At 38.3% G+C, this 17,058-nt stretch overlaps 3 protein-coding genes across 8 annotated transcripts; 2 read left to right on the top strand and 1 right to left on the bottom strand.

Moving 5' to 3' along the window:
- The first annotated feature begins 667 nt into the window (after nt 1-667).
- On the top strand, nt 668-6,143 carry LOC131319651 (uncharacterized). Of its 6 annotated transcripts, none has more exons than XR_009198011.1 (14): nt 668-1,018; nt 1,593-1,798; nt 1,882-1,952; nt 2,550-2,638; nt 2,885-2,935; nt 3,282-3,377; nt 3,478-3,554; nt 3,626-3,815; nt 4,382-4,456; nt 4,716-4,966; nt 5,054-5,123; nt 5,199-5,318; nt 5,466-5,544; nt 5,627-5,688. XR_009198011.1 is itself a non-coding variant. In XM_058350015.1 (14 exons), exons 1-14 carry the CDS (start codon nt 719-721, stop codon nt 5,695-5,697), a joined length of 1,722 nt encoding a protein of 573 aa, XP_058205998.1. In that variant the 5' UTR covers nt 669-718; the 3' UTR covers nt 5,698-6,143. The 6 variants fall into 6 exon arrangements, 3 of the variants coding, with proteins under 3 accessions (XP_058205999.1, XP_058205998.1, XP_058206000.1); XM_058350015.1 differs by having other exon boundaries at nt 669-1,018; nt 5,199-5,294; nt 5,627-6,143; XM_058350017.1 differs by having other exon boundaries at nt 884-1,018; nt 1,570-1,798; nt 5,199-5,294; nt 5,627-6,143.
- A 1,780-nt stretch (nt 6,144-7,923) lies between these two features.
- LOC131319652 (uncharacterized) lies at nt 7,924-10,662 on the top strand. The gene is made up of 2 exons (XM_058350018.1): nt 7,924-8,264; nt 9,395-10,662. The coding sequence occupies exon 2, from the start codon at nt 9,843-9,845 to the stop codon at nt 10,455-10,457; it is 615 nt and encodes a 204-aa protein (XP_058206001.1). The 5' UTR covers nt 7,924-8,264; nt 9,395-9,842; the 3' UTR covers nt 10,458-10,662.
- Nucleotides 10,663-11,321: 659 nt separating this feature from the next.
- LOC131319650 (deSI-like protein At4g17486) lies at nt 11,322-15,473 on the bottom strand. Its single transcript, XM_058350014.1, has 4 exons — nt 14,923-15,473; nt 12,815-13,076; nt 11,978-12,045; nt 11,322-11,793 (listed from the first exon to the last, which is right to left on the bottom strand). Exons 1-4 carry the CDS (start codon nt 15,055-15,057, stop codon nt 11,524-11,526), a joined length of 735 nt encoding a protein of 244 aa, XP_058205997.1. The 5' UTR covers nt 15,058-15,473; the 3' UTR covers nt 11,322-11,523.
- Nucleotides 15,474-17,058: the final 1,585 nt, after the last annotated feature.

Raw genomic sequence — 17,058 nt, 5'->3', positions numbered from 1 at the left:
AAACAAAGTTCAAAAACTTTAAATCCGAAAATATCCAATATAAATTTTAAAAAGTCAATTTTTTGAGCTTTATCTTGGATATTTTAAAAAAATTAGATAAAAGTACTATAATTTTTACTTTTTTGATTTCTCCCATAGAGACGAATCAATAATCTACAAAAATTTGACGTAAGATAATTGAATAAAGGCCAAAAAAAATCCAAAAACACTCAGCAAACTTAGGGTCTGTTTGAAACCTAAAGAAAATAAAAAAATTTCCTTAATAGTTGTTCGGTTTCTATTTTAAAGAAAATAAGGAAAGCTAAACTCAGGAGAGGAGAATGAGTGAGAAAAATGGAAGAGAAAACCCTCTACACAATTATAAGGAAAAGATGGGTAGTGATTTTGTCACACCCTTTTTTATAATATCACACCCTGCAAGTGTATTTTTTGGTGCAAAAATACACTTGCAGGGTGTGGCATTTATCAAAAAATGGTGTGGCAAAATCATTTCCCGAAAAGATATTTAAAAACTTTTTTTTTTTCTAATCTCCTCTAACAAGAGAAAAATATTTTTCTCATAATTTCTTTTTGTTTTCTTTCTCCAACCAAATCAGAAAAAAGAATTCACTTCCTTCACATTTTTTTTTTTTTTTCAATTACTTTCCACAAATTCCAAACGGAGCCTAAACTCAGGTTTGTGGGTGTGGGTGTGAGGTTGTTCCCCGTTTGAGACACGATGATCAATGGGCCCAAGCAAGTCCGTAAAATGCCATCGCCGGCGGCGGCATCTCCGTCCACTTCGCTGCATTTCCCGGCGACTTCTCGCCAAAAACCCAGCTTCATAACCAAGCGCATTCGGATTCCTGCCCTAACTTCGAAAGAGCACGCCCGCAGAGTCTCGCTCTGTGCAACGCCTATGGACAGACGAAGCCAAGCAATTGTGGACTCGAGCAATCGAGAAGACAAGTGTTGGGTTCATTTTGTGGGCATCGGAGGCTGCGGGTTGTCTGCTCTTGCCATGCTCGCTCTCAAACAAGTACGTAGTCCTTTCCTCTGAAACTGATTAATCCGTCATAACGTATAAACCCCGTTTTAATGCTTTTCTCATGTTTCGCTAGGTCTTATTTAGTTTTCCTTCCAAAACTTTCTTCTTTCCAATTTCACATATTCTCGAATATTAAATTGTGACTAAGTAACAAACATTCCAATTGGAAGCAGTAAGGCACGTTTGGAAAGATGTGTATTTCAAATGTAGGCATTTTACGTTCAATTTGAACCCATATGCAAGAGGTCTAGCTATATGAGTGGCTTGCGAAACTAGTGGGTAATATGGAACGTGACGTGGAAGAAATTGATCCTCGTATAATTGCAATCGTTAAGCATGAAGGATTTCGTGTAAAAAGCCCTTTCTTTTAAGTCCATCACGGATTCACGATAAGCTCTCAAGTTGAATGCTGAGCCCATATGTACACTATCAAATTATGAATTTTACCTGCTCTTGTTGAATTAGAATACCATATTCCTTCCTTTAAAATCCAAATCTGTGAAAACAAAGGCAAAAGTTTGATAAGTGTGTGTATTGTGAAGGAAAATAATTTGAATCTTCACAGGGGTACGAGGTGAGTGGTTCGGACATTATGTGGAGCAGCTTCATGGATGGATTACACGAGGCCGGTGCATGGTTATATGTAGGCCATTCTGTATCTAATATGCAAAAGCATAATGGGTTGATCTTGCCAAAAGCCATTGTTGTGTCAACTGCCATTCCCCAAGATAATGTGGAGATTTTGTATGCCAAGTCTGTGGGAGTCCCTGTGTGAGTATAGATGCAGTGAGCACAGTGATGGTATTGCTATGATGGAGCAGTTGCTAAATATGTATTACCCATTGTTCTTACAGTTACAAGCGAGACTATTGGTTGGCAAAGTTGACGGAGCAGTACAATCTCATTGCTATTAGTGGAACTCACGGTAAGTACTAGCATAAGCTTCTGTCATTGTACTATTTGTCTCCAGTCTCCACCACGTGCTGTGCTGTGAATGTTGTTCTGTCTATTCTTCCAATCACCTTGCTCACAATTTGTATTAACTGGTGATAGGCAAATATAAGAACAAGTTTTTATGTTTAGAGTTCAGCGCCAATGGCTCTTCCCGTTTAAAGTTAAAACTGAATAAAAAACAAGAGGTTAGACAATTTCCTAAGAATTTTTGGGTAGTCCTACAAACTGTTTCAAAGGCTTGGATTTTTCCTGAATTCATCTACCCAAGTAACCCAACATCATGCTTGGAAACTACATGATGTTGGGTACCTCAAATAACCTTCTAATTAAATATCAATGAGCGGTATTAATCTTTCTGTTGGCTTAAGTAGGACTTAGAAAAGTTTTTTATGTACTCACCAGTATATCCTACAACGAGACTATGCTATCTTAAATATTCTATCCTTTGTTGTTACTAGTGCAAGTACAGTGGTAAAGATATATAGTAGAATATCATCGATGGTTGATCTGCCCTGCTTCATACATTCACTCTTCAAGAACTTTAATTACGCTTGGTTAATTCTTTCAGGGAAGAGTACAACAGCGAGCATGCTTGCATATGTATTAAAGGCAATGGGAGATGATATTACTGCTGTGGTTGGGGCTCATGTGCCTCAGGTACACAATAGAATGCACAGCTCTGGATGCATGTTGAAATTAAGACTCAAATGAATTCCCACTTTCTCCCCCAATTTTGTTATAAATTTCTCCGACTTTCATGTACTTTTATTATTTTGTTGGATTCGGTTCACGTACACTTTTACTGTTCTAAACATATGGTAAATGGTAATTGATTAGCACGATTTTAGTGTTACGATTTTATCCCAAACAGAAATTTGATGTTTGCTAAACGGTCTGTTTCAGTTTGCTGGAGGAAATATCATTTGTGGGAGTGGTCGCAACTTTGTATTGGAGGTACTTGTTTCCGTCATTTATCTCTTTCTATTTGGTACCTAATAGACTGTAGGGGTAGATCTTCTTTCTATGAAGTGATCACAAAGATTTCCGTTATTTACCCTGAAACAACAAGACAACAAAAGCTGAATGTTTACACAGTAACACAGTGCTGCCTTTAGGCTAATGATGTTTGAGGACATCATGTTTGTCAATGGGACTACTGGTTCTCGTTAGAAGTTTTAACTTTTGTTGTCCTCTATTTGACTTTTTCTCCATGTATACTAAGTATGGTCATGTTTGTTTGATATCTTTGATTTTGCTCTGAAGGATTTACAGTTTATTTACACAAAAGTGTCCAATGTAGGCTGATGAATATGATGGTTGCTTCCTGGAATTGCTACCTTATATCGCGGTGGTAACAAATGTAGAATGGGAGCATGTAGATATCTTTGAAAATGAGGTCGGTGAATGATACCCTTCTTGTACAGATGTTAAGATGTATATTTCCTTATGCCTCTCAGACTGGAGTTGACTGGCAGTCATTTGCCCGTCTCAACTAGGAGGCAGTTATATCTATTTTCAAGAGGTTCCTGACGCAAATAAGGGCTGGTGGACATCTAGTTTTATGTGGGGACAGGTACGCATTACCTTAGCAAATCTCATTATTGTAGTCTATTCAACTTAAGTCCTTTGGGAGGGGAAACGCAGTGTAGGAGCATGTTCTCTGCTGGATCACAACAAACGAATTACTGGACCAGACAATTCAATCTGTGTGAAGTCGAGCTTGGAGCCATGCAGTGATAGGTACAGAGTAACAACTTATGGAATTTCGAGTATTAATGAGTGGCATGCATCAGCATTACATTCAAACTCGCAAGGTGGAAGTGATTATCAGCTGGTAGGTGTGATTGTTAGTTAATATATCTGCCCAGTAGACCCATCGCAATATCAAGCATAGCTTTTTATGTTTCTTTTTTCGCAAAGATTTTGGGTGGGCTGTAAAGCAACTTGACATTACTGTTTATTGTTCCTGAAAAACATTGATTACCAGTTCAAAATAGGTTGACAAGTGGCATTCCTTGGTGCAATGTTTAAAGCCTTAAACTACAATTTAAGAAGAGGAGCTTCAAGTTAGAGGCAGCTTTTGTGGAAATCTGCAATAGGTTATGTATATTTGTTGTACCCAATCGACCATTTTCCAACTCTTTGACATTCCACTTTAGACAAGTCAAAATGTGCTGAGACAGCTGAACTAGAGGTGATCGTGACCTGTATTGTCAGGTCCAACCGGACGGTCAGGCCTTCGACCAACAGTTATAGTAGTGTTCTAGAAGATGTCCATATATACAGCTTTGGATTTTCTATTTTACACCCACATTGCACTTTTTTCGGCTGTATATTCCCTTTTCATTTAAGTTAAGACAATCACAACTTTTCTGAATGTTAAAAAATTGTTCTCTGCAGTGCCACTGGGGTTGTCCGGTGTCAGACATCAGCCTGCAGATGCCAGGGGTTCATAATGTCCTGAACTCGTTAGCGGTGAGTGAAATACTTCTATAAATTGGTTATATGTGTTCCTGTGAAACTATCTTGCAGCACCTATGCTTCATAATTATGCAAAATTATGTTGACTCAGTAAGAAGCTGCCCCCTCATTGCTTCATACTCTAAATCTTTACAAATTAATGCTTAAAGTGTCGTAATATGGTTGATTTGTGGTATTTTAGTCTAATGTTTAAAGAATGGGTTTTCGTCACTTTGTTGTGCTTCATTTTTACATCATCAGTTTCATTCTGCAGGTGGTTGCCACCGTGGCTACTCTATTTAGAGACCAAAGGCCTATTACTGAATCAGTTGATTTTGTGCGGTTACACTTGAGCAATTTCAAAGGTGTATCTAGACGTTTTGAAATGATTGGCAAAGTTCATGGATGCCATATTTTTGATGACTATGCTCACCATCCATCAGAAGTCCGTGCTGTTCTTCAAGCAGCACGGCAGGGGTTCCAATATAAGGAACTCGTGGTTGTATTTCAGCCTCATACCTACAGGTGCCCATTTGTTTGGCATGGAAATAGTACACAGACTTTCTTAGCGATTATTTCATGAGTAATATTAGTAACTACAAACATTTGCAGTCGTCTTGCAACACTACAGAAAGAGTTTGCCAATGCATTCAGCGACGCAGATCTAGTAGTTGTAACAGAGGTATACGTACCTTGCTCCATATTCCTTTCACTTGTTAACCACTGGAGGTTGCTAAATCTTGATTTATGATGTTAGATTTATGGTGCCAGAGAAACGAATCGTTGGAATATTAGCGGAAGGGATCTGGCCACTGCTATAATCAACCCTTCATCTGAATACATCCCTTCTCTGGTATACATATAGTTCTCAATTTCTGTAAGCTACCTTTTTCCAGTTAATTAAAGAAATTGGTTCTTTTTCCTCCGTTTTCTGTTTTTTTTCTTTATTTTTCCCTGGGTTAGGAAATAGAGTAGCATATCTTTCTCCTTTAGTTTAGTTTTTTTTTGTCTCTTGGTTTCTTAGGTGGATGTGGTAGAGAAGTTGTCACTTTACATATCCAACGACCCCGATCGTGAAACCCTCATCTTAACACTTGGAGCAGGTAGAAAGTTCTGTATTCATGATCTAAACATTTCTAATCTATCAGCGAAAAAAGGTTTAATTGCATGCTTTCCGTTGATCAGGGGATATTACAACTGTGGGCCGTGAGTTGTTACAGAAGCTGCAACAAAGATTACAGAAATCAGACTCGTAGCATGTTCCTCGGCTGCAGCTACTCAACTCATGAGCACCGAACTGTTGAAAATTTGGAAAAGGAGCATCAAACCAGTATTTCCAAGGTGCAGATATTGACAGGCAATATAAGTCATTGCAGGGTCTTGCACTGGTTCTTGCATTTTGGAGATTCAGATTATACGGTGACTGTCATCAAAATGGTAGTGACAGCAACTGCAAGCGAAGTTACCTATTCATGTCTAAAGGTAATGGGGGCAGCGCTCATATTTCGGCACAATTATAAAAGTTGAGGTCCACAGGTGAGATGACCGAGCGGTGAGGTAAGCTTTTTCAACAGCAATTTTTAAATTTATTTCTACTGAGATTTCTAGAGAGAACATTACTAGAACCGTTGAAAGATAGTATGTAACGCAGAATACTGCCATAGTTTTGAGTTCAATTTACTCAAACAAATCTGATTTTCGATGTTCTCTTTGCCTGATATTTTATTTGATATGCTGCATAAATATTCAAGGTCTCAATTTCATGGCGAGGAGATTGTGATTCGTTTGGGAATGCTGGAAATTTGCCAAGCGCCGATTAAAATTTTTATTTCCTTACTAGTAAAGGATCACCATCGCATTCTTTGGAGAGTGGATACCCGATCAAGATCACGATAGAACAACGTTACACCATTATCTCAGTTTTCTTTTTCTAAACGGCACACCATTATCTCAGTTAATGGTCTTTGGGAACAAAATTCAAAATAGTCTAACCAACATTTTGTCAAGCATGGCAACAGGGGGTAATTTGCTCAACGGTTTTGCAGTTGAACTTAAGTCTAGTAGCCAGTGAAGTTATGAGTCAACTCCTACAGAAAGGCTGATACCGTTATTGATAGGCTAGTTGGAATTAAGATAGTGTAGATTCTTCTAACAATGTGACAAATTCTCTCTCTCTCTCTCTCTCTCTCTCTCTCTCTCTCTCTCTCTCTCTCTCTCTGCAATTATCTAATTTTCGTCACAATTGGGGGAAAAAAAAACCCTCTACCACAACTTTGTTGAGTTCCTATATCATCATATCTTTACGTCAGTCGGATATAGACAAGTATCCAAACATGTAGTAGTGTTAAGTTATTTGTCTTTCAACCAGAGTAATTGATTCAACAGTGGTATAACGGTTTTCAAGTCGAGATGACGAAGAAAGATCGACTCTTTAGAGTGATCTGACTATCATTTTACTTTTGACGGAGGACTTTAGCCCAAGCGCTCACGGAGGGAGCCTAACTTTGCTCGTGAGAGAGGGCTTAAGTTCGAGTTCATGGAGCAATATTGATCTGTTTACTGTGACTTAACCGTCAATGCTATCGTAACTTACAGGACCAATTAACGCTACACAAGCATTCAACCTCTAATAAGTTTCAACTAGGAAAATACTAATCTTCACTCTTTTTTTGTCTTTATATTAGAGTTTCAACTAGGAAAATACTAATTTTCATTCTTTTTTTGGCTTTATCTACATGAATATACAATGTTGCTCTTGGATGTGTGAAAAAATATTTTGAAAAAAAAAGCAAGAAAGTAAATTCAAGATACTTACTCCCTACAGCCCGATTTGTGTCATTTTTACTATTTGAGACCTTTTACAAAATTGTTCATTTGTTACGGTATATACTCCAATATTTTGTATATACAATATGAATCTTATTTAATAGATTTCGATTAGGTCTATATAATACGATGTTTTCAAAATTATATAAATATATACATATATATAGATAATTTTTAGAAGAACACGTATGTTAAAATTAAACAAATAAACTGAGACAGGAGGAATAGTACTGTATATATGGATCGGGTGATGTCTAAAGTTGACGTCAACCCTCCACGGCTCCACCCACTGACACTTATCCAGATTCGGAACATTCACTCATGTGCACCTTTCCGTAGGGGTCGGCAAATCCCAGCCTTTGATCCAACCGCCATACGGTATGAGATCTCACATCTGAACCGCTTATAACCCTTATCCAACTAATCCGACGGTTTCCATCAAATCAAACAACGCCCTTTTACACTCTTCGATCGCCGTCCCAGTTCCCACGTCGCCCTTTAACCAATCCGAAAACTGAAAAGTCAGAGAGAGATTCATTTTTAGACCACGATCGAAGTAGTACTACTAATCGACTGCCACGTGTCCACCAGCGTACTCTTGAAATGACGTTTTATCCATTGAAAAACATAACTCCGGACACAACTGAAATCACCGTGCATCGAACGGAACTATAACGTTCACATCTTCCCAGACACAATTTTATCTGGAACCGTCGTGCATCAGACGGAATTAAAACAAAACTGTATCCGGAATCGTTCGATTTTCGGACAAAATTGTGTCCGGAGATATATTCTAAAGTTTTGTGCTGGTCCCGTCTCCTCCTCTCACCGCCAATCTCATGTGATCAGTTATATCCTCTCTCTCTCTCTCTCTCTCTCTAGAAATACTAGGTTCGCTGCAGATCCAAACACTCACTCGCTCTCTCTCTACAATTGAGCTCTCCGTGTGAAGATATTGAGGCCTTTCGCTCTCTACCGCATCTACGCTATACTGAAGGTCCGATAATTTCATATCTTTTGCCACTTATTTTTCATTTTCTGTTGAATTGATGTTTGTTTGGTGGTTTCTTTGAATTATGCCTAATTGATGTTTCGATCTAGTGTTAATTAATCCGTAATACTCGATAATTAGCCGGGGTTATGTTAATTTAGGAAATTGTGCAACTTTCCTTGTATCTGTGAAATTTGTGTGGTCTTTTTTCAGTTGGTGTTTGGAACTACGGCCAATTACTGTGTATTCTACTTTTATCTTCAGTCTTTGAGTCAGGGTTTTTGGATCACATGCTAAAAATTTTGAATTCCTAGTTACATGAGTGGAATATATGGAGGAAGTAATAAATTTTAGGTTTCCTGTGATTTTGTCGCTTCGGAGTAATTCGGGTTTACTCTTTTAATTTGGGGCCTTTGCCTTCTGTTCTTCTACTCAGAGAATTCTTGAGATTGCACTCAATTTTACATGGAGCAATGCTGCTGACATAGAGTTTGTGCACAAATTCGGACAAAAATGTGTCTAGAACCGTCCGATGTACATAGGTTCCTCACATTAAACATGGGGCCCATACACATCACATGGTTCCGGACATGTGTGTATACGGATCTGTGCAGGACGTTTGTGTCCGTTGCATTTTTTCTATTCCATAACACCGTGTTGAGGTTATCATTTGGTCTGTCTGGATCCCTGAAGAGTGTTTATTCTTTCTTTTTCCTTTTAATCAAATTCTGAAATGTGAGTTATGATTCATGGATTTATCTATTCTTACACCAAGAGTAATTCCAAGTTGCTGACCTTTCATATTGAAGATTTGAGTTTTGTTGCCTCTCTCTGTAGTTCGGATCAGATATGTTTGTGAAGACCCTAATGAAAGTTCCGTGAATCACTCAAAATGGTTTCTTTAAATATACGTGGCGAGTTTCATGACCCTTTGACTTTAGGGTTATGATCAGTCAGTTCTATATCTCGATGGAGGCTGAGTAAGGGGTATAACTCAGCATAACGTTGTGTTGGATTTAGCTAGAAACTATAGATTGTATTTGGTTGCAGAGCTTATTTCATGTGTTGCACTAGAAACTATATATTGTATTTGAGCTTATTAATGTCTTAGACATTAATCCCAATTTTTACTGCAGGGGGAAGGCCATGTAAGTTATCAGAACTGTACTTTGAGCTTCGGATTTCAAAATTAGCTTGTTTGTTGTAGTGGGGTTCAAACATGGGAAAGTGCAAGGGATGCGGGAAGTTAGGAAGAATGGTACCGAGAGATGGGCTTGTGAGTGCATACCATTTTTCTCTCCTGCTTTCTCCTGTTGTTTCTGTTTGGGAGTGCATTATTCGTAAGATGAGGTACTCCTTCAGACCTGAGTGGGTGTAGTTTTATATATCGACCTTGTACCCATTTCCAAGTTTTCAATTAACTAGGATTAATTTAGTAACCAGGTAAAGGAAAGTGCAATATAATTAGAGAATAGATTATAGAGATATGCATACATCTTAGAGAAATTAACCTGAAGAGAAAGAAGTCGAAAGCAAATAAACCCAGTTCATAGATAAGTTGATACTTGTAGTGTTAGTGGACACATGGAAAGTGCCAAAGTGCCACCAGGTGTTCGAAGACCAAAGAAGACACAAGTAAAGGATGAGTTAGATCGCCTCAAACAGGCTGAGAAGAAAAAGAGGCGGTTGGAGAAAGCCCTGGCTACTTCAGCAGCCATCCGTACTGAGCTAGAAAAGAAGAAACAAAAGAAGAAAGAAGAACAACAGAGGCTTGATGAGGAGGGTGCTGCAATAGCTGAGGCAGTTGCTCTGCATGTCTTACTAGGTGAGGACTCGTGCGATTCATGCGAGATAATGCTGAATAAGGATGAGGGGTTCAGACCTTGGGCTTGTGCTGGCAAAATCGACTTCTTCATGGGTGGAAGGCAAGTGGTCCTTCCTCGTGAGGACCTCTCGGAACATTCCTTCAAAGGAATTAGGTGGGTTTCTAGTGCTGATGGATCTGGATGCACGTGGAATGAGTGGGGAAACAATGACTTGTCTGTCTCATCTGGGCCCTTCTTGGGGGATCTTTACACGCCATATTCTGATGAGAGAGGTTGGGAGACTACAGAAATATGTGCAGGTCATATTGCGGCACAGGCTGTTGCGTCACTCCAAATTGCAGAAGATGCAATTGCTGACCCATATAAGTTTTAACAGAATCTTGCTGGTTAAGACGAGCTGCCTCAGTTTTACAGTTATGTAGCCTTGTATCATTTTCATCTTGTTCATATTGGCATAATGTGCTGTATATATTTCCTGTGCACAAGAGTGTTCCTCGAATTGCATTCGATGCTTGTATCCTGAAACGGTCTGATCACATGGTTTTTAGTTTTCATGGTTTGTTTGGGTATTTCTTAAAGCTTTGTAGTATGTCATTGGCCTGATTGTTTTCATAGCTTCTAATCATCGATGAGTTCTCTCTTTGTTTTCTCTACGCGGAGTGATTTCCTCCAATATCTAACTTATTTATGCTTGTGTGCTAATGATTGCGGACGTGTGCAACCAATTAGTGATTGGATTGGCCCACAGTTTTGTGTTGCATTTTTGAGGTTATTGATGGTTGGTTGTGTTGCATAAACTGTGCATTCAAGCTCATACAAATTGAAGAAAAGGTATTCAGTTTTTCCTACATTTTTCTTTATCCAGCCGAAGAAAATTTATTTCTTTATTTCATTTGTTCTTGATGTTTTTCCTCTTCTATCCTTGCGCTTTCCAAATGCTTTCCAAATGCAAAATCAAAACGTAGCATAACCTTGGACCTTAAGTATAGCACTAAAATGAAGTTGTATGTTGATTGCCCACAATTTCTGCTAAAAAATGCAATGTTCGCTATTTTTTTTTAGCAATAATACCATGGGGGCCACATTTAGTAACCATGTTTTAGATATCATGTGAATTGTCTTTAATGCATTTGTAAAATGAACCACACCTGTCATGTTTTTTACCAATACAAGAATGACAACTCACATGGCATCCAAAATATGATCACCCTACCAGGATGGACTTGCTAGGAAAACGGCAATCGAAAACTGCTTAAATTTTACAAGAAATACATCCAGAAGAACGAGAACTGAAGATACACAGGCTATCTCTTCAATGCAATAAGATTTTTGGACAGAAACAAGAGTATCACATCTGAAAGAACTTGACATTTTACACAATTCACAACGATCAATGTGCAGCTAGTACAATGACAAAGATTCTCCAGGGATATACCTCCTCAAATATCATCCCTGGAGTTATGTCGCAATGGGATTTCTGCATCTTGCCGCTTTTGCGATCGATTAACGGACGCCTCCTCGTTTTCCAGTTCTGAACTACTAGACGGTTTGGCACCATTAGAGATAAGGTTTTTAAACCAAGTACCTTGGAATCTAGGAGCACCTCTGTTGGTATTGCCTGGGGACTCAGGTGAGTTGGAAGCAACACCGGCAAGGAACCGGTAAGCCACTTTGCCGGCTGATACTATCTCTGTTTTAGCTTGTCTCAGCTGCCAAAAACCAAAAAAAATAAACATACAACACCCACCAGACAAAAAAGCTAAAATTAAACAATAGCTGTAGTAGTTTTTGGCAAATTCCATAGTGTATATTACAGTAGAAATTCCATTTGATGAAAGCATGCGTGTGTGGCTTAGAGGTATTATAGCCAGAGGAAGAGCATGACAATCTCACCCGAAATGCTGTGTTTCCTACTATTTCCGCTGCAGTATCTCCCGCATTGGCAAACCGGTTAACCCAACCTGTCACAGAAGCTAATAAGAACACAGTCTATATTTCTAAAACCAACCATAGAAGTGTCCACAAAACGCACAACTTTTTCCCAATTGACCAATGACAAGGGACTAAACCACCGGGGTAGCAGTCATAATACAACCAGAACTATGACCGGCGACAGCTATCTGTAAAACTGCAGAAGTTTTCTCGTTCTTGAGTTCATTTCGGACTCATAATATGAAAGTTATGATGCCGTCCACCGCAATGACGCAGACTTGTCCGAAGTACTCTAATATCCAAAACGCGTATTAGAAATTGCTAGAAACTGTCCATCTAAAAAGCCAGATTACTGATCAGTTTGAATCTAATTCCACATTACAAGTAACAAAACGCCATTTGTAACATGATACCTGGATCTCGTAAAGTTGGAAGACATCAATACTACTCCAGCATTATAGTGGGACAGTAGGACCTGATTTATACTTGACTACAAACTCGTCAAGTACATGTCAGTAATTCAGGGTGCTTAGTACAAACAGAAACTTCTAATGAAACTAAAATGCACAAAATATTTGAGGCCATTGAATGAACGGAGGATTTCTGTTTGATAAAAAAAGAGGAGGGTTTCTGGAAAGACTATTCCTATCTCCACTTGGTATGGCATGTCTCAGCACCTGCTTTGTATGAGACGGCTATTTTCGCACGGGAAGAAACAAAAACCTCCAAATAGGGACATCTAGACATTGAGAGAGAGAGAGAAAGAGAGAGAGAGAGGGAGGGAGAGATGCACGTTACCAGGAAGTTTAGACACACCAAGCTTTTCACAGAATTCATCACAGAAGTGATTGCAGTTTTTCGATAACAAGTCATATGAGCATCCAGGCCACTCCCTACTTAGTTCCCTCAGGATCTGATTGACCTTGTATATTGAAAAGTCTGTTGTCCCAAGAACAATGCATTCTCGATATGTATACATTGGATTCTTTGAAGGCGGGCAACTAAAAACTCCAGTACCCTGTTCACAGTACCCAAATGACCATTCCTCATCCCCATAAACCTGCCATCAATCACACATTCCATCTAAATATTGCCAGATGGACAAAATCACAGTACTACCAATATATAACAATAACAGCACATCAATAGGCAAAAGGATCATCAATTCTTTATTGACCCAAATGGATAGCTTACCAGTTACTAACAACCACCCTAGTGTGGAAAATCACATGTAATTAACATGCATATGGGCATGTATACCAGTACAATTTACGCCCATGAGTACTTCTATATGCATTTCCTTCTATGCTTCAAAACCCTCTCTGCCTATAGAGCTCTCCGAAGCAAAGTGCATAACTGTCTTACTCTCGCCAACTTCTGTACTCAACTTCTCCAACATAATATGCCCCCTTTTGAGAATTTTTTAATAACCTTAGTAGGTCACAAGATCATCCTCTTGCAAAACAAGTTACCAACCTACACACCCCTGACCCTCCCCTCCAAACAGCAGCCCCCAAACACCGAGAATCTAAAAATGGCTATTCCATTCGAAAGACCATCCTTGCTGTGCTTCACCAACCATTTTGAACAATAAAATTGTGGATAAGGCACAGTACAGCACAGCAGCAAAAAAAGCATCAACAAATGACTCCTTTATTGAATTTAGAAGCTGTGACTAGTCAGTCATCACAAAATACTAACCTAATCCACAGAACAGTTCATTTTGACTGAAATAAGATGGGGACAAAACTGGTGCTCACCTGAACATATCTATATCCTAAACTTCTGAGAAAAAGCCCCTAACTTAAGACAGCTTGATAAACAGTGCTTACAAACCCCAAGGTATTTTCATAGATCTCAAATTGCATCAGATACACAATTAATTTCGTTAAGAGCAAAGCTCACAGTGGAATGCCATTTAAAAGACCCCTGAAATTTCATAGGATATTTCAAACTCGTGCAGCAAACAATTGAAGATGGATAGTTAACTAGATCGTCCCCTATAATATCCATAAGTATTCAAACCACATCTCCGACCTGTTATCTTCCCACTGAAATTACTAACCTAGAGAAAAAAGTTCAACTGAAATCTATTTCCAAACCTCCCTATAAATGCAAATAGCAACTTGATGATGAACTGATATACACTTTTCGTTCCCTCAATACACTTTTCGTTCCCTCACAACTTCAACCATACGCTAAACTGATCTTTTTCCCTTTTTTCCACTTAGTGCTTCAACAAGATCAAAGCATTGATACTCCCCGCCATTCGTTTGTAAATCAGAAGAAGCTATGGCTACTTATAAAACACTAGCACCCGAAAACATGAGCAATGCTCCCACGTTCCAAATCTTTCAATCTCCAATTTAAGAGGAAGGCTCCAAAACGAGTTTCTGCTAAACTAAATTGACTAAAGTCCACCCTACCACGGATTTCTAGACAGGTCATTCTCAGCACATACATCAACTAAAATACCATTTAGCATAAACCACTCCACTATTGCCATTAGCCTGCAGTCTTACAATATAGCGTAAACGCACCGAGTACGCACACAAAAAAAAAAAAATGCAGATCAAAAACATCAAATTTGCAAAGAAGAAGAACCAAAATAATAAGACGTCTAAGTTGTCATTGAACTAGAATGAGTTGTCATTCCACTAGATTCACTCAAAACAGACCAGCATGAGTGGCGGAAGGCAAAATCTGACCAATTACCGAAACTAAGGCGCTAGATCTAACATCTAATCAAAGAATTCAAGATTCTAAACATTCAGATTCAGACACACACACACACACACACACACACACACACACATATATATATATATATATATATATATATATATATATATCGAGAGAGAGAGAGAGAGAGAGAGAGAGAGAGAGAGAGAGAGAGGGTGGGGGACCTGAACGGCGCTGTGGAAGATGCCACCGAGGCCGATACCGTCTTTAAAGATCTTGTTGATCTGAACAATGGTGTTGTTGGTCTTGTCTGAATCGCTGTTCGTCACGTCGTATATGTGGAGGCGTACCTCCGTCATCTTCACAAACCCTAACGCTCTCTATCCTACTTCTCTCTCCCCCTCTTCTCTCTCTCTCTCTCTCAGAGACCGATCCAAGAAAGTAGAAACCCTAAACCCCTATCTCTCTCTCTCTCTCTCTCTCTCTCTCTCTATCTAAACAGTTGAGGCTGTTTGTCCCTCTGGGCTGGAATTGGTTCAATTTCAAATCAAGGAACAGGTCGCAATGATTATTACCACCACCGACGAATGATCAAGAAGCCAGACCCCAATTCTCACTGTCAATTTCGCTGGCTTTTTTGCGATTTGAATAATTGTTGCCTCGGGAGCCTAAATTTTGGAATATTATTTGCTTCCGCTCATACACAACCGCTTTACTTCCAAAGAAAAAACGCGTGCGGGTACAATAGGAGTAGTATCTATCTACTAACGCTTCAACCGACAACTTCTTAGGCAATTTACGATGGTATAAGTAAAAGTTAATTATTATTAAAATTAATAATGTTGATGCAAAAAATAGTTCATAATGGTATAATCAAACTTAACAATATCCTTAGAAATAATCAAATTTTGAGCTTTTGAATAACCAAAATTAGCAACATTTTTCAATAATTAAAATTTGTGAACTCCACATCACATAAGTTAGCTAGTTCCAAAATTCGTATACACACGTGTTTCAACTGATATTTTCTTCTTCTTTTCTTCGCCAACTCTATATCTTCTTCACTTTACCCACGAATTATCTCTCTTTCTTCCCTCCAAAACTGAAACTCATATCTCTCGATCATCTACAATTAATCAACTCATCGTCGCCGGATTAAGGTATTTCACTCTTCTTTCTCGTTTCTATTTTTTTTCCCCAAAAAAAATTTATAATATGAGGGAAGAAAATCACCGATTTTTTCCCAAAATTAAAAGAAGAAATCGATATATTTTTCTCAAAAAAAAAACAGTAAATGGAGGGAAGTGAATGGCGAAAAATAGAGGGGGAGAGAGAGTGTGTGAAATTATAGTGAACCCCTTATTTTGGTTATGAATTAAAAGTGACCATTGTGAAGCTCAACATTGGTAAACTTAGCAACATCTTAATTGAATAATCAAAAGCTGATGTGTCAACTTTTGGTTATCCTTTTTTAATTATACCACTGTGGATGGCCTTAGACTACACTTTTCTCATGTACGTGTGAGGTTCATTTAATACTGGAAGTGATTCTCAATTTGGGGTGTGGTTAGCAATTTGAGGAGTGTCAATATTAATTCTCTTTTTGTTCTATTTTGTTTGTGCATTTTTGTTATTCGTATTGTTCTTAAAATGCTTATATGTCCTAATCTATAATGTTTTTCATAATATTGGAAAACTTTTTGCGTTATGGACTTAATTGAGAATTACTGTTTAAAACAAGATTCATATTGCATATTTTTAGAGATTCGTATTGAAACATATAAACGATGGAAAACTAATACGGACAAACAAAATAGAACAGGGGGAGTAAGGCCTCGTTTCGGAACATAAAATAAGTACTTATTTTTTAAGAAGGCAATTTCAAGCTTAAAAGTAATATGTTTACGCAAATAATTTTCCTACCTATATGGATCTTGTTTGATAGATCTCATCAAGATTTTTAATACGGTGCAAAAAAAATTTAAATTTTTTTTATTTATATTATTTTTGAGTTTGAAAATGTGAAATAAGCTGTTTATTTTTTAAAAAGATTTTTAAATTTTTTTTTATTTATATTATTTTTGAGTTTGAAAATGTGAAATAAGCTGTTTATTTTTTAAAAAGATTTCTAGAACGGGGCCTAAATGTATAAAACTGGGATCCCGCGTCCCTGCAGTGAGGGAAACTCACTGTCAATTGCAGCCCCTCAAAACGACGTCGTTTTGAGGGCATTTGGGGGCAATTTGAGAATCACAGCTAAACAACACGTGAGCCCTCCCAGCCCCACCCTCTCCTCTCTCTCTCTCTCTCACACCCCGCCTATTCTCTCTCTCCTCTTCGTTTTCTTCTCCAAGGACTAA

This window comes from Rhododendron vialii, chromosome 3a (genome assembly GCF_030253575.1).
Source record: "Rhododendron vialii isolate Sample 1 chromosome 3a, ASM3025357v1".
NCBI classification, from domain to species: Eukaryota; Viridiplantae; Streptophyta; class Magnoliopsida; order Ericales; family Ericaceae; genus Rhododendron; species Rhododendron vialii.
Note: the sequence above shows the minus strand (reverse complement) of the source record. Positions and strands in the feature narration are given on the sequence as shown.

Bases quoted from the DNA above. Each gene is read 5' to 3' on its own strand.
- LOC131319651 (XM_058350015.1), top strand. From the start codon at position 719: ATGATCAATGGGCCCAAGCAAGTCCGTAAAATGCCATCGCCGGCGGCG. The intron at 1,953-2,549 runs GTAAGTACTAGC...TAATTCTTTCAG, and splicing joins TGCTATTAGTGGAACTCACG to GGAAGAGTACAACAGCGAGC. The intron at 2,936-3,281 runs GTACTTGTTTCC...TGTCCAATGTAG, and splicing joins GTCGCAACTTTGTATTGGAG to GCTGATGAATATGATGGTTG.
- LOC131319652 (XM_058350018.1), top strand. From the start codon at position 9,843: ATGGAAAGTGCCAAAGTGCCACCAGGTGTTCGAAGACCAAAGAAGACA.
- LOC131319650 (XM_058350014.1), bottom strand. From the start codon at position 15,057: ATGACGGAGGTACGCCTCCACATATACGACGTGACGAACAGCGATTCA. The intron at 13,077-14,922 runs GTCCCCCACCCT...GATTGATGGCAG, and splicing joins TCTTCCACAGCGCCGTTCAG to GTTTATGGGGATGAGGAATG. The intron at 11,794-11,977 runs GTGAGATTGTCA...GGTTTTTGGCAG, and splicing joins TAGGAAACACAGCATTTCGG to CTGAGACAAGCTAAAACAGA.